Below are 15,595 nucleotides of genomic sequence, written 5' to 3'. Positions count from 1 at the left end.
CACACACACACACACACACACACACACACACACACACACACCACACACACACACACACACACACACACACAATAGAGTTCTGAGTTCTGATTTTGTCACGATTTATTTCTTTTAAAGAACATTTCATGTCTAGTTGGTCTTAGAAATAAAAATAAACACATATTTGCTAATTTCCATCAATTTCTTTCTGAGTTACAGCCCTTCTCCCTCTTGAAAATGTACATTTAAAACATGAAATGGATTCATTATATGAAACATGCATGTACTCTAAACCTAAAGGTGATATGGTCATGGAGGTATTTATGATATTCTACTCCAGTGGCTCTGCCCCCCAAACTCTGAGAGAAAATTCAAGTTTTCATCATCAAGATAAGTTACATACAGGTGTAGGATTTAATTTGAGCCAGTTTTCTACAGCAGGAAAATAATCCTGCAGCAAAAGGAAATGTGAATTATTACGTGGATTATAATTAATGATAATTTTTGTAGGGATTGACACATTTTTCGTAAGGGAAAATCAAGTATGAAATTTCAAAGTGGAAATTAAGAACTTCAGAAGCCATTTTGAAATCTCAAATACACTACATGTTTAAAATTGACTGCATTGCAGGAAAATTCTCCTGCAACAGGGTGATCAGATTAAGATTTCACATCTGTGCTATATTTCTCTGTGTCATGAAATATATACAGTACATAGAAGACATTAAGACATTGTCGCTGGTGGAAGTTATTGTTGGACTTGTCAGGAGGAGGAAAGAGCCACAGTCCCAGTCTCTTCTCTCGGTCTTATCATCATGTCTATTCATGATGTGTCCCATTTCCTTGATTGACACGGTAGCTTGTGAAAGTCACGCCTCTTGTCTTGTCTCAACATCTCAGCATCCGTTCTCAGGTACGATCCTGCATTTGAGGATCTTCAGGTAGTTCTGGACCTTGTTGGAGTCCCTTCTGAAGCAGTAGAGTAGGTCGTGGTCGCTCATGGCCTGGGATTCTCCGCTGGTGTCTGACGAGGGGTCCAAGGCCTCAGGGGAGGACAGGCCACTCAGGGAGTTACTGATCATCCCCAGGTTCTGCATCTGAGAGAGAGGGACACAGACAGTGGATTGTCAGAGACAAGGAATTTTACTTTCTGTACATATTGCAAAATGAGGTGTGTGCGTGTGTGTGTGTGTGTGTGTGTGTGTGTGTGTGTGTGTGTGTGTGTGTGTGTGTGTGTGTGTGTGTGTGTGTGTGTGTGTGTGTGTGTGTGTGTGTGTGTGTGTGCCTTCTCTCGTGAGTCACATGCCAACCCAGTAGCAGAGCGAGGATTGTCTAGTGACATCCTGGTTGGCATCTGCATTCGTCACTGACTCAGTGATGGTGTCAACATCAGTCTACACAATGTCACTATGGATCAAGCTGCTATAGGACTTTCTTTTCACTATAGTATGCTCAAGGCTAACTCTGTCTTATTTGCTTTAATTTGCTTTCTCTCTCCAACTATCTATATCTTTCTTTAATTCTCTCTCTCACACTCACTCACTGTCACTATAGTATGTATGCTCAAGGCTAACTCTGCCTTATTTGCTCTCTCTCTCTCTCTCTCTCTCTCTCTCTCTTTCTCTCTCTCTCTCTGTCTCTCTCTCTGTCTCTCTGTTTTTCTCCCCCATCTCTGTGATTCAATCAGTGACATACACACTTCGTCATCTGTGAGACATTTCACATTATAACTCTTACATAAAGCCATAGGTAATATTCAACGTAATCATCCAAACAACAAATAGTAATGATGGATTTAAGTGATGATTGTTTTCTAGAATTGAGCTGCAGAGTCAAGTAGAAATGTTTATGTAGAAGGATCCGACCCTTTTTTTCAGTTTTCGGCTAAAATGACATACTGCCGGTAGCTCAAGACCTGAAGCACGGACATTCATATTCTTGATACCATTTGAAAGGAAACACTTTGAAGTTAGTGGAAATGTGAAATGAATGTAGGATGATATAACACATTAGATCTGGTAAAAGATAATACAAAGAAAAAAAACATGCGTTTTTTTGTGGTTTTTTGTACCATTATCTTTGAAATGCAAGAGAAATGCCATAATGTATTTTTCCAGTCCAGGCGCTATTTAGATGTTGCCCACTAGCTGGCAGCAGTGTTTGTGCAAAGCTTTAGAGTGATCCAATGAACCATTGCGTTTCTGTTCAAAATGTTGTATCAAGACTGCCCAAATGTGCTTAATTGGTTTATTAATAACTTTTCAAGTTCATAACTGTGTATTTTCCTCAAACAATAGCATGGTATTCTTTCACTGTAATAGCTACTGTAAATTGGACAGAGCAGTTAGATTAACAAGAATTTAAGCTTTCTGCCAATATCAGATATGTCTATGCCCTGTGAAATTTTCTTGATATTTACAACCTCATGCTAATAGCATTAGCCTATGCTAGCTCAACCGTCCCGTACCCTATCAGCCACCTTCTCCCCCCATCTTCCTCTTACCCTATCAGCCACCTTTCTCCCCCCATCTTCCTCTTGCCCTGTCAGCCACCTTCTCCCTACATCTTTCTCTTAACCTATCAGCCACGTTCTCCCCCGTCTTCCTCTTACCCTATCAGCCACCTTCTCCCCCATCTTCCTCTTGCCCTGTCAGCCACCTTCTCCCTACATCTTTCTCTTAACCTATCAGCCACGTTCTCCCCCGTCTTCCTCTTACCCTATCAGCCACGTTCTCCCCCGTCTTCCTCTTAACCTATCAGCCACCTTCTCCCCCCCATCTTCCTCATACCCTATCAGCCACCTTCTCCCCCGTCTTCCTCTTACCCTATCAGCCACCTTCTCCCCCGTCTTCCTCTCACCCTATCAGCCACCTTCTCCCCCCGTCTTCCTCTTACCCTATCAGCCACCTTCTCCCCCCCATCTTCCTCTTACCCTATCAGCCACCTTCTCCCCCGTTTTCCTCTTACCCTATCAGCCACCTTCTCCCCCCGTCTTCCTCTTACCCTATCAGCCACCTTCTCCCCCCGTCTTCCTCTTACCCTATCAGCCACCTTCTCCCCCGTCTTCCTCTTAACCTATCAGCCACCTTCTCCCCCCGTCTTCCTCTTACCCTATCAGCCACTTCTCCCCCCGTCTTCCTCTTACCCTATCAGCCACCTTCTCCCCCCGTCTTCCTCTTAACCTATCAGCCACCTTCTCCCCCCGTCTTCCTCTTAACCTATCAGCCACCTTCTCCCCCCGTCTTCCTCTTACCCTGTCAGCCACCTTCTCCCCCCGTCTTCCTCTTACCCTATCAGCCACCTTCTCCCCCGTCTTCCTCTTACCCTATCAGCCACCTTCTCCCCCCCGTCTTCCTCTTACCCTATCAGCCACCTTCTCCCCCCGTCTTCCTCTTACCCTATCAGCCACCTTCTCTCCCCGTCTCCCTCTTACCCTATCAGCCACCTTCTCCCCCCGTCTCCCTCTTACCCTATCAGCCACCTTCTCCCCCCGTCTTCCTATTACCCTATCAGCCACGTTCTCCCCCCGTCTTCCTCTTACCCTATCAGCCACCTTCTCGACTCCCTTGCGGAGCTCGTGCACCATGTAGCTCATCTCCAGTGCTTTGTTGGAGCTGAAGTTGTTGAAGTCATCCTGGTGAACCATGTTCTGGTGGAACTGCCACAGAGGATCCTTCCATGCTACCAACAGCTTCAGAATCACCTCTGTTAACTCCTCTCTCTGAGGAGAGAGAGAGTAGAATTGTATGTTCTTGTAGAGTTGGTTATTGAGTGTTGAAAGATAGAAGACAGACACAAGCAAAGACATAGAAGCAGTCTACATCTGGAGACAAACATGGGTACTACAGGAAGTACCATCAGGGAACAGACAAGGTCATTAAAGGAAGCAGAGAGGGGTAGTACCATCAGGGAACAGACATGGTTATTACAGGAAGCAGAGAGGGGTAGTACCATCAGGGAACAGACAAGGTCATTACAGGAAGCAGAGAGGGGTAGTACCATCAGGGAACAGACAAGGTTATTACAGGAAGCAGAGAGGGGTAGTACCATCAGGGAACAGACATGGTTATTACAGGAAGCAGAGAGGGGTAGTACCATCAGGGAACAGACATGGTTATTACAGGAAGCAGAGAGGGGTAGTACCATCAGGTAACAGACAAGGTTATTACAGGAAGCAGAGAGGGGTAGTACCATCAGGGAACAGACAAGGTCATTACAGGAAGCAGAGAGGGGTAGTACCATCAGGGAACAGACAAGGGACAAGGTTATTACAGGAAGCAGAGAGGAGTAGTACCATCAGTGAACAGACATGGTTATTACAGGAAGCAGAGAGGGGTAGTACCATCAGGGAACAGACAAGGTCATTACAGGAAGCAGAGAGGGGTAGTACCATCAGGGAACAGACAAGGGACAAGGTTATTACAGGAAGCAGAGAGGAGTAGTACCATCAGTGAACAGACATGGTTATTACAGGAAGCAGAGAGGGGTAGTACCATCAGGGAACAGACAAGGTCATTACAGGAAGCAGAGAGGGGTAGTACCATCAGGGAACAGACAAGGGACATGGTTATTACAGGAAGCAGAGAGGGGTAGTACCATCAGGGAACAGACAAGGTCATTACAGGAAGCAGAGAGGGGTAGTACCATCAGGGAACAGACAAGGGACAAGGTTATTACAGGAAGCAGAGAGGAGTAGTACTATGGTAAACAATAGTTGATTAAACAGAGTTGTAAGACTCACAGCCAGTCTCTGCGCATTCTCTTTTCCATTAGGGGTTAGTATGGTGGCTGTATGGCAGTGGCGGTTTATCCTGCCAATATGATTTCTGCTTGGCAGAACATATTGCTCCTGAAGGAGGGAAGAAGAAAGGAGAGAAAGAGGAATTGAGTTGACAGGGAAGACGTAGGTAGAAAGCAAAAGGTCAGAGAGTCAAAGGAGCTGCATCTCTGAAGAGCAAAGCCTTCGAAAGCAAAGAAACAAAAAGCTTGTAGAACCTTTAAAGGGATAGTTCACCCAAATGATAAAATTACAATAGACTGTTGTCTTACCTTGACAATAGACTGCTGTCTTACCTTGACAATAGACTGCTTACAGGGTAAGGAAACCAATATGTTATTTTGGCATTTGGGTGAACTATCACTTTAAACATGCAATTTCCTCTTACTAAATTGAAACCAGTAAAAAGAAGGGCGCTGGAAGAAATGGCAGCAGTTTTACGGTCTCCTAACCAATTGTACTATTATGTGTTTTTTCGCGATATTTGTAACTTATTTTGTACATAATGTTTCTGCAACCGTATCTTACTGCAGAAAAGAGCTTCTGGATATCAGGACAGAGATCACTCACCTCGGATTAGACAAAGATTTTTTCTTCAATAAGCAGGACGCACAAGACATTCTCCCAACACCCGACAGGGCCAACATCCCCGTTATTTGCAAGAGGAAGAAACGCAGGTACAGGGGACACTGAGCGGGATGCCTCGTGGGGACCCGCAGAAGGCGAGTGGGAAAGCTGCCGTTACCGCCAATATTACTCGCCACCGTGCAATCATTGGACAATAAATTAGACGAGGTACGATCACGAATATCCTACCAACGGGACATCAAAAACTGTAATATCCTATGTTTCACGGAATCGTGGCTGAATGACGACATGGATATTCAGCTAGCGGGATATACGCTGCACCGGCTAGATAGAACAGCACACTCCGGTAAGACGAGGGGGGCGGTCTGTGCATATTTGTAAAGAACAGCTGGTGCACGAAATCTGAGGAAGTCTCTAGATTTTGTTCGCCTGAAGTAAAGTATATTGTGATAAATTGCAGGCCACACTACTTGCCTAGAGAGTTTTCAGATATACTTTTCGTGGCTGTTTGTTTACCACCACAGACAGATGCTGGCACTAAGACCGCACTCAGTCAGCTGTATAAGGAAATAAGAAAACAGGAAACCACTCACCCAGAGGCAGCGCTCCTAGTGGCCGGAGACTTTAAAGCAGGGAAACTTAAATCAGTTCTACCAAATTTCTATCAACATGTTAAATGTGCAACCAGAGGGAAAAAAATTCTGGATCACCTGTACCACACACACAGAGACACGTACAAAGTTCTCCCCCGCCCTCCATTTGGTAAATCCGACCACAACTCTATCTTCCTGATTCCTGTTTACCAGCAAAAATTAAAGCAGGAAGCACCAGTGACTCGATCTATAAAAAAGTGGTCAGATGAAGCAGATGCTAAACCACAGGACTGTTTTGCTATCACAGACTGGAACATGTTCCGGGATTCTTCCGATGGCTTTGAGGAGTACACCACATCAGTCACTGGCTTTATCAATAAGTGCATCGAGGACGTCGTCCCCACAGTGACTGTACGTACATACCCCAACCAGAAGCCATACCCCAAACAGGCAACATTCGCACTGAGCTAAAGGGCAGAGCTGCTGCTTTCAAGGTGCGGGACTCTAACCCGGAAGCTTACAAGAAATCCTATTATGCCCTGCGACGAACCATCAAACAGGCAAAGCGTCAATACAGGGCTAAGATTGAATCATACTACACCGACTCCGATGCTCGTCTTATGTGGCAGGGCTTGCAAACTATTACAGACTACAAAGGGAAGCACAGCCGCGAGCTGCCCAGTGACACGAGCCTACCAGACGAGCTAAATCCCTTCTATGCTCGCTTCGAGGCAAGCAACATTGAGGTATGCATGATAGCATCAGCTGTTCCTGACGACTGTGTGATCCCGCTCTCCGTAGCTGACGTGAGTAAGACCTTTAAACAGGTCAACATACACCTGGCTGTGGGGCCAGACAGATTACCAGGACGTGTGCTCCGGGCATGTGCCGACCAACTGGCAGGTGTCTTCACTGTCATTTTCAACCTGTCCCTGATAGTGGGTTCTGTCGTTAGTGACAGAGACATACAGAGAGAGAGAGAAAGAGACTAGGACTGTGTCATTAGTGACAGAGACATACAGAGAGAGAGAAAAAGAGACTAAGACTGTGTCATTAGTGACAGAGACACAGAGAGAGAGAGAGAGAGAGAGAGACTAGGACTGTGTCATTAGTGACAGAGACATACAGAGAGAGAGAAAGAGACTAGGACTGTGTCATTAGTGACAGACATACAGAGAGAGAGAAAAAGAGACTAGGACTGTGTCATTAGTGACAGAGACATACAGAGAGAGAGAGAGAAAGAGACTAGGACTGTGTCATTAGTGACAGAGACATACAGAGAGAGAGAAAAAGAGACTAGGACTGTGTCATTAGTGACAGAGACATACAGAGAGGGATAGGGAGAGACTAGGACTGTGTCATTAGTGACAGAGACATACAGAGAGAGAGAGAAAGAGACTAGGACTGTGTCATTAGTGACAGACATACAGAGAGAGAGAAAAAGAGACTAGGACTGTGTCATTAGTGACAGAGACATACAGAGAGAGAGAGAAAGAGACTAGGACTGTGTCATTAGTGACAGAGACATACAGAGAGGGATAGGGAGAGACTAGGACTGTGTCATTAGTGACAGAGACATACAGAGAGAGAGAGAAAGAGACTAGGACTGTGTCATTAGTGACAGAGACATACAGAGAGAGAGAGAAAGAGACTAGGACTGTGTCATTAGTGACAGAGACATACAGAGAGAGAGAGAAAGAGACTAGGACTGTGTCATTAGTGACAGAGACATACAGAGAGAGAGAGAGAGAGAGACTAGGACTGTGTCATTAGTGACAGAGACATACAGAGAGGGATAGGGAGAGACTAGGACTGTGTCATTAGTGACAGAGACATACAGAGAGGGATAGGGAGAGACTAGGACTGTGTCATTAGTGACAGAGACATACAGAGAGGGAGAGAGAGACTAGGACTGTGTCATTAGTGACAGACATACAGAGAGAGAGAGAGAGAGACTAGGACTGTGTCATTAGTGACAGAGACATACAGAGAGAGAGAGAAAGAGACTAGGACTGTGTCATTAGTGACAGAGACATACAGAGAGAGAGAGAAAGAGACTAGGACTGTGTCATTAGTGACAGAGACATACAGAGAGAGAGAGAAAGAGACTAGGACTGTGTCATTAGTGACAGAGACATACAGAGAGAGATAGGGAGAGACTAGGACTGTGTCATTAGTGACAGACATACAGAGAGAGAGAGAGAAAGAGACTAGGACTGTGTCATTAGTGACAGAGACATACAGAGAGAGAGAAAAAGAGACTAGGACTGTGTCATTAGTGACAGAGACATACAGAGAGGGATAGGGAGAGACTAGGACTGTGTCATTAGTGACAGAGACATACAGAGAGAGATAGGGAGAGACTAGGACTGTGTCATTAGTGACAGACATACAGAGAGAGAGAGAAAGAGACTAGGACTGTGTCATTAGTGACAGAGACATACAGAGAGAGAGAGAGAGAGACTAGGACTGTGTCATTAGTGACAGAGACATACAGAGAGGGATAGGGAGAGACTAGGACTGTGTCATTAGTGACAGAGACATACAGAGAGGGAGAGAGAGACTAGGACTGTGTCATTAGTGACAGAGACATACAGAGAGGGAGAGAGAGACTAGGACTGTGTCATTAGTGACAGAGACATACAGAGAGAGAGAGAAAGAGACTAGGACTGTGTCATTAGTGACAGAGACATACAGAGAGAGAGAGAAAGAGACTAGGACTGTGTCATTAGTGACAGAGACATACAGAGAGAGAGAGAAAGAGACTAGGACTGTGTCATTAGTGACAGAGACATACAGAGAGGGAGAGAGAGACTAGGACTGTGTCATTAGTGACAGAGACATACAGAGAGGGAGAGAGAGACTAGGACTGTGTCATTAGTGACAGAGACATACAGAGAGGGAGAGAGAGACTAGGACTGTGTCATTAGTGACAGAGACATACAGAGAGGGAGAGAGAGACTAGGACTGTGTCATTAGTGACAGAGACATACAGAGAGGGAGAGAGAGACTAGGACTGTGTCATTAGTGACAGAGACATACAGAGAGGGAGAGAGAGACTAGGACTGTGTCATTAGTGACAGAGACATACAGAGAGAGAGAGAAAGAGACTAGGACTGTGTCATTAGTGACAGAGACATACAGAGAGAGAGAGAAAGAGACTAGGACTGTGTCATTAGTGACAGAGACATACAGAGAGGGATAGGGAGAGACTAGGACTGTGTCATTAGTGACAGAGACATACAGAGAGGGATAGGGAGAGACTAGGACTGTGTCATTAGTGACAGAGACATACAGAGAGGGATAGGGAGAGACTAGGACTGTGTCATTAGTGACAGAGACATACAGAGAGAGAGAGAGAGAGACTAGGACTGTGTCATTAGTGACAGAGACATACAGAGAGGGATAGGGAGAGACTAGGACTGTGTCATTAGTGACAGAGACATACAGAGAGGGATAGGGAGAGACTAGGACTGTGTCATTAGTGACAGAGACATACAGAGAGGGATAGGGAGAGACTAGGACTGTGTCATTAGTGACAGAGACATACAGAGAGGGATAGGGAGAGACTAGGACTGTGTCATTAGTGACAGAGACATACAGAGAGGGATAGGGAGAGACTAGGACTGTGTCATTAGTGACAGAGACATACAGAGAGGGATAGGGAGAGACTAGGACTGTGTCATTAGTGACAGAGACATACAGAGAGGGAGAGGGAGAGACTAGGACTGTGTCATTAGTGACAGAGACATACAGAGAGGGATAGGGAGAGACTAGGACTGTGTCATTAGTGACAGAGACATACAGAGAGGGATAGGGAGAGACTAGGACTGTGTCATTAGTGACAGAGACATACAGAGAGGGATAGGGAGAGACTAGGACTGTGTCATTAGTGACAGAGACATACAGAGAGGGATAGAGAGAGACTAGGACTGTGTCATTAGTGACAGAGACATACAGAGAGGGATAGGGAGAGACTAGGACTGTGTCATTAGTGACAGAGACATACAGAGAGGGATAGGGAGAGACTAGGACTGTGTCATTAGTGACAGAGACATACAGAGAGGGAGAGAGAGACTAGGACTGTGTCATTAGTGACAGAGACATACAGAGAGGGATAGGGAGAGACTAGGACTGTGTCATTAGTGACAGAGACATACAGAGAGGGATAGGGAGAGACTAGGACTGTGTCATTAGTGACAGAGACATACAGAGAGGGATAGGGAGAGACTAGGACTGTGTCATTAGTGACAGAGACATACAGAGAGAGAGAGAAAGAGACTAGGACTGTGTCATTAGTGACAGAGACATACAGAGAGAGAGAGAAAGAGACTAGGACTGTGTCATTAGTGACAGAGACATACAGAGAGGGAGAGAGAGACTAGGACTGTGTCATTAGTGACAGAGACATACAGAGAGGGAGAGAGAGACTAGGACTGTGTCATTAGTGACAGAGACATACAGAGAGGGAGAGAGAGACTAGGACTGTGTCATTAGTGACAGAGACATAGAGAGAGGGAGAGAGAGACTAGGACTGTGTCATTAGTGACAGAGACATACAGAGAGGGAGAGAGAGACTAGGACTGTGTCATTAGTGACAGAGACATACAGAGAGGGAGAGAGAGACTAGGACTGTGTCATTAGTGACAGAGACATACAGAGAGAGAGAGAAAGAGACTAGGACTGTGTCATTAGTGACAGAGACATACAGAGAGAGAGAGAAAGAGACTAGGACTGTGTCATTAGTGACAGAGACATACAGAGAGGGATAGGGAGAGACTAGGACTGTGTCATTAGTGACAGAGACATACAGAGAGGGATAGGGAGAGACTAGGACTGTGTCATTAGTGACAGAGACATACAGAGAGGGATAGGGAGAGACTAGGACTGTGTCATTAGTGACAGAGACATACAGAGAGAGAGAGAGAGAGACTAGGACTGTGTCATTAGTGACAGAGACATACAGAGAGGGATAGGGAGAGACTAGGACTGTGTCATTAGTGACAGAGACATACAGAGAGGGATAGGGAGAGACTAGGACTGTGTCATTAGTGACAGAGACATACAGAGAGGGATAGGGAGAGACTAGGACTGTGTCATTAGTGACAGAGACATACAGAGAGGGATAGGGAGAGACTAGGACTGTGTCATTAGTGACAGAGACATACAGAGAGGGATAGGGAGAGACTAGGACTGTGTCATTAGTGACAGAGACATACAGAGAGGGATAGGGAGAGACTAGGACTGTGTCATTAGTGACAGAGACATACAGAGAGGGATAGGGAGAGACTAGGACTGTGTCATTAGTGACAGAGACATACAGAGAGGGATAGGGAGAGACTAGGACTGTGTCATTAGTGACAGAGACATACAGAGAGGGATAGGGAGAGACTAGGACTGTGTCATTAGTGACAGAGACATACAGAGAGGGATAGGGAGAGACTAGGACTGTGTCATTAGTGACAGAGACATACAGAGAGGGATAGGGAGAGACTAGGACTGTGTCATTAGTGACAGAGACATACAGAGAGGGATAGGGAGAGACTAGGACTGTGTCATTAGTGACAGAGACATACAGAGAGGGATAGGGAGAGACTAGGACTGTGTCATTAGTGACAGAGACATACAGAGAGGGATAGGGAGAGACAAGGACTGTGTCATTAGTGACAGAGACATACAGAGAGGGATAGGGAGAGACTAGGACTGTGTCATTAGTGACAGAGACATACAGAGAGGGATAGGGAGAGACTAGGACTGTGTCATTAGTGACAGAGACATACAGAGAGAGAGAGAGAGAGACTAGGACTGTGTCATTAGTGACAGAGACATACAGAGAGGGATAGGGAGAGACTAGGACTGTGTCATTAGTGACAGAGACATACAGAGAGGGATAGGGAGAGACTAGGACTGTGTCATTAGTGACAGAGACATACAGAGAGGGATAGGGAGAGACTAGGACTGTGTCATTAGTGACAGAGACATACAGAGAGGGATAGGGAGAGACTAGGACTGTGTCATTAGTGACAGAGACATACAGAGAGGGAGAGAGAGAGACTAGGACTGTGTCATTAGTGACAGAGACATACAGAGAGGGATAGGGAGAGACTAGGACTGTGTCATTAGTGACAGAGACATACAGAGAGGGATAGGGAGAGACTAGGACTGTGTCATTAGTGACAGAGACATACAGAGAGGGATAGGGAGAGACTAGGACTGTGTCATTAGTGACAGAGACATACAGAGAGGGATAGGGAGAGACTAGGACTGTGTCATTAGTGACAGAGACATACAGAGAGGGATAGGGAGAGACTAGGACTGTGTCATTAGTGACAGAGACATACAGAGAGGGATAGGGAGAGACTAGGACTGTGTCATTAGTGACAGAGACATACAGAGAGGGATAGGGAGAGACTAGGACTGTGTCATTAGTGACAGAGACATACAGAGAGGGATAGGGAGAGACTAGGACTGTGTCATTAGTGACAGAGACATACAGAGAGGGATAGGGAGAGAACGAGAGAAAGAAAGAGGTAACCTTGAGCATACTAGAGAAAGGTAAGGGGACTTACGAATTCAGAGTGCAGGTCACTGGAGATGCTGTGCATCCTGGCACTGTGCTGGATGACCCGGTCAAAGAGGTCTGCCAGGGAGAGGAAGTGGCACCCCGCCTGGCCGTGGACACAGATAGGCGCCGCGCTCGCCCTGCCACTGCCACACAGCTCCACACACACCAACACCAGGAGCAGAGCCCACACTGAAAGAGAGAGGGAGAGAGGGAGAAGGATGAGGATGATGAGGAGAGGAGAGAGATAGAGGGACTAGAGAAATAGAGAGGAGGTTGAAGGTGTTGAGAGAGAGGAGGGAAATAGAGGGAGAGGACAGGATCCTCTCACTAGCCAGGAGCATCACTGGCAGAGAGAGAGTGAGAAGAGGAACAGAGAGAGGTGAGGATGGGATCCTGTCTCACCCGCCAGCCAGTCAGGAGCAGCTGGCAGAGAGAGAGTGAGAAGAGGAACAGAGAGAGGTGAGGATGGGATCCTGTCTCACCAGCCAGCCAGTCAGGAGCAGCTGGCAGAGAGAGAGTGAGAAGAGGAACAGAGAGAGGTGAGGATGGGATCCTGTCTCACCCGCCAGCCAGTCAGGAGCAGCACCGGCAGAGAGAGAGTGAGAAGAGGAACAGAGAGAGGTGAGGATGGGATCCTGTCTCACAAGGCAGATGCAGCACTCAAACTGGTGGAAAGATAGAGGGAGAAGGGATGAGGACAGGAGGTAGAGGGGGACAATGAGAAGAGCAATGAGAAGGAGGAAAGGGCAGGATAGAGGGAGAGCTTTGGATCCTGTCTCACCAGCCTAGAGAAGAGGATGAAGAGAGACAACACTGACAGAGGGATAGAAGGAGAAGAGAGACAACACTGACACTGATAGAGGGATAGAAGGAGAAGAGAGACAACACTGACACTGACAGAGGGATAGAAGGAGAAGAGAGACAACACTGACACTGACAGAGGGATAGAAGGAGAAGAGACAACACTGACAGAGGGATAGAAGGAGAAGAGAGACAACACTGATAGAGGGATAGAAGGAGAAGAGAGACAACACTGACACTGACAGAGGGATAGAAGGAGAAGAGAGACAACACTGACACTGACAGAGGGATAGAAGGAGAAGAGAGACAACACTGACACTGACAGAGGGATAGAAGGAGAAGAGAGACAACACTGACACTGACAGAGGGATAGAAGGAGAAGAGACAACACTGACAGAGGGATAGAAGGAGAAGAGAGACAACACTGATAGAGGGATAGAAGGAGAAGAGAGACAACACTGACACTGACACTGACAGAGGGATAGAAGGAGAAGAGAGACAACACTGACACTGACAGAGGGATAGAAGGAGAAGAGAATGAAGAGAGACAACACTGACAGAGGGATAGAAGGAGAAGAGAGACAACACTGACACTGACAGAGGGATAGAAGGAGAAGAGAGACAACACTGACACTGACAGAGGGATAGAAGGAGAAGAGAGACAACACTGACACTGACAGAGGGATAGAAGGAGAAGAGAGACAACACTGACACTGACAGAGGGATAGAAGGAGAAGAGAGACAACACTGACACTGACAGAGGGATAGAAGGAGAAGAGAGACAACACTGACACTGACAGAGGGATAGAAGGAGAAGAGACAACACTGACAGAGGGATAGAAGGAGAAGAGAGACAACACTGACACTGACAGAGGGATAGAAGGAGAAGAGAATGAAGAGAGACAACACTGACACTGGATAGTGACTGACAGGTTGAGGGAGAAGGTTGAGGTTGAGGGAGAAGAGAAAGGGAAGAAGAGGTGGTAAACAGAGGAGAGGATCTAGTTCCACCGGCAGAGGCATGCATGTATAGCTCCTCAGTCCCTGGTCCCTGGTCCCTGGTCCCTGGTCCCTGATCCCTGATCCCTGATCCCTGGTCCCTGCTCCCTGCTCCCTGATCCCTGATCCCTGCTCTATACATGCACTGCCCTGGCTTGTTCTTAGAGGTAGCTACCTTGTTTGATGTTGTTCCTGGACATTCTGTGTTGCTTGGTGGTAGTTTTGAAGCTGGAGGATGTACAGTGACACTCAGCTATTTAAAGGGACCAGGAGTATTAAGGAAAGGGTCTCTCTCTCTGTCATCATGTGATGACCACAATCATTTAGGAGGGGAGGAGAGAGAGACAGAGGTTTGCATGAGTTTCCATTCGCCCTCAATTTTCTCTTTCTTTTTTTTCATCTGATCATGATGGAAGTCGGCTTTACAGCCCAAAGCGGTCGGGACAAATCAGGACAGATACAGGGGGAAAATGCTCATTCAGCTCACCCCCCAGCCCCTTCACCAGTCTCACTGTCATTCATTAGGCTAGTTTAGTGCATAGGCTATGCTCAGAAAAAAGGTGCTTTCTAGAACCTTAAATGGTTCTATGGCTGTCCCCATAGGAGAACCCTTTGAAGAACCCTTTCTGGTTCCAGGTAGAACACTTTTGGGTTCCATGTAGAAAACCTTTCTACAGAGGGTTCTACATGGAACCCAAAAGGGTTCTACCTGGAACCAAAGAGGGCTCTCCTATGGGGACAGTCAAAGAACCCTTTTGGAACCCTTTTTCAAAGAGTTTACAGTAGTATGGTACTGCCATTCACACTGACCAGCTCCCATGTTTCTCACATGCTGATGACTTCATCCACGTGCTAAACTCATTCCACGGAGGGCCGTGTGGATGCAGGTTCTCACTCCTCCCTTGTAATTGATTGATAAATGAAGGTCACTAATAAGTAAGGAACTCCCCTCAGCTGGTAGTCTATGTTTTAACTGAAACCAAAACCCTGCACACCCCAGCCCTCTGTGGAATGATTTTGACATCCCTGATTTAAATGATCAATGTATTGATCAGTAAGTGAAAGCAAACCTTGTTGTTGATTGTTTTCAATATAATCTCTGTCCTTGTTCTGTAGTGTTCTGTAGTGTACTGTACTGTTCTGTAGTGTGCTGTAGTGTGCTGTAGTGTGCTGTAGTGTTCTGTAGTGTGCTGTAGTGTTCTGTAGTGTTCTGTAGTGTTCTGTAGTGTACTGTAGTGTACTGTAGTGTTCTGTAGTGTTCTGTAGTGTTCTGTAGTGTACTGTAGTGTTCTG

General features: G+C 46.3%; 1 protein-coding gene across 1 annotated transcript; it reads right to left on the bottom strand.

The window, feature by feature from the left end:
• Window positions 1-808: 808 nt before the first annotated feature.
• Window positions 809-12,704, bottom strand: LOC115180378 (prolactin-like; the record flags this gene model as incomplete). Its single annotated transcript, XM_029742428.1, has 4 exons — window positions 809-1,076; window positions 3,521-3,700; window positions 4,721-4,828; window positions 12,507-12,704. Coding segments are annotated over 4 exons (687 nt in total), but the record flags the coding sequence as incomplete, so codon positions are not given.
• Window positions 12,705-15,595: the final 2,891 nt, after the last annotated feature.

The sequence above is a fragment of the Salmo trutta genome, chromosome 40 (genome assembly GCF_901001165.1).
Source record: "Salmo trutta chromosome 40, fSalTru1.1, whole genome shotgun sequence".
In the NCBI taxonomy this organism is placed as follows: domain Eukaryota; kingdom Metazoa; phylum Chordata; class Actinopteri; order Salmoniformes; family Salmonidae; genus Salmo; species Salmo trutta.
The sequence above is the reverse complement of the archived record's forward strand: the minus strand, read 5'-3'. Positions and strand labels throughout refer to the sequence as shown.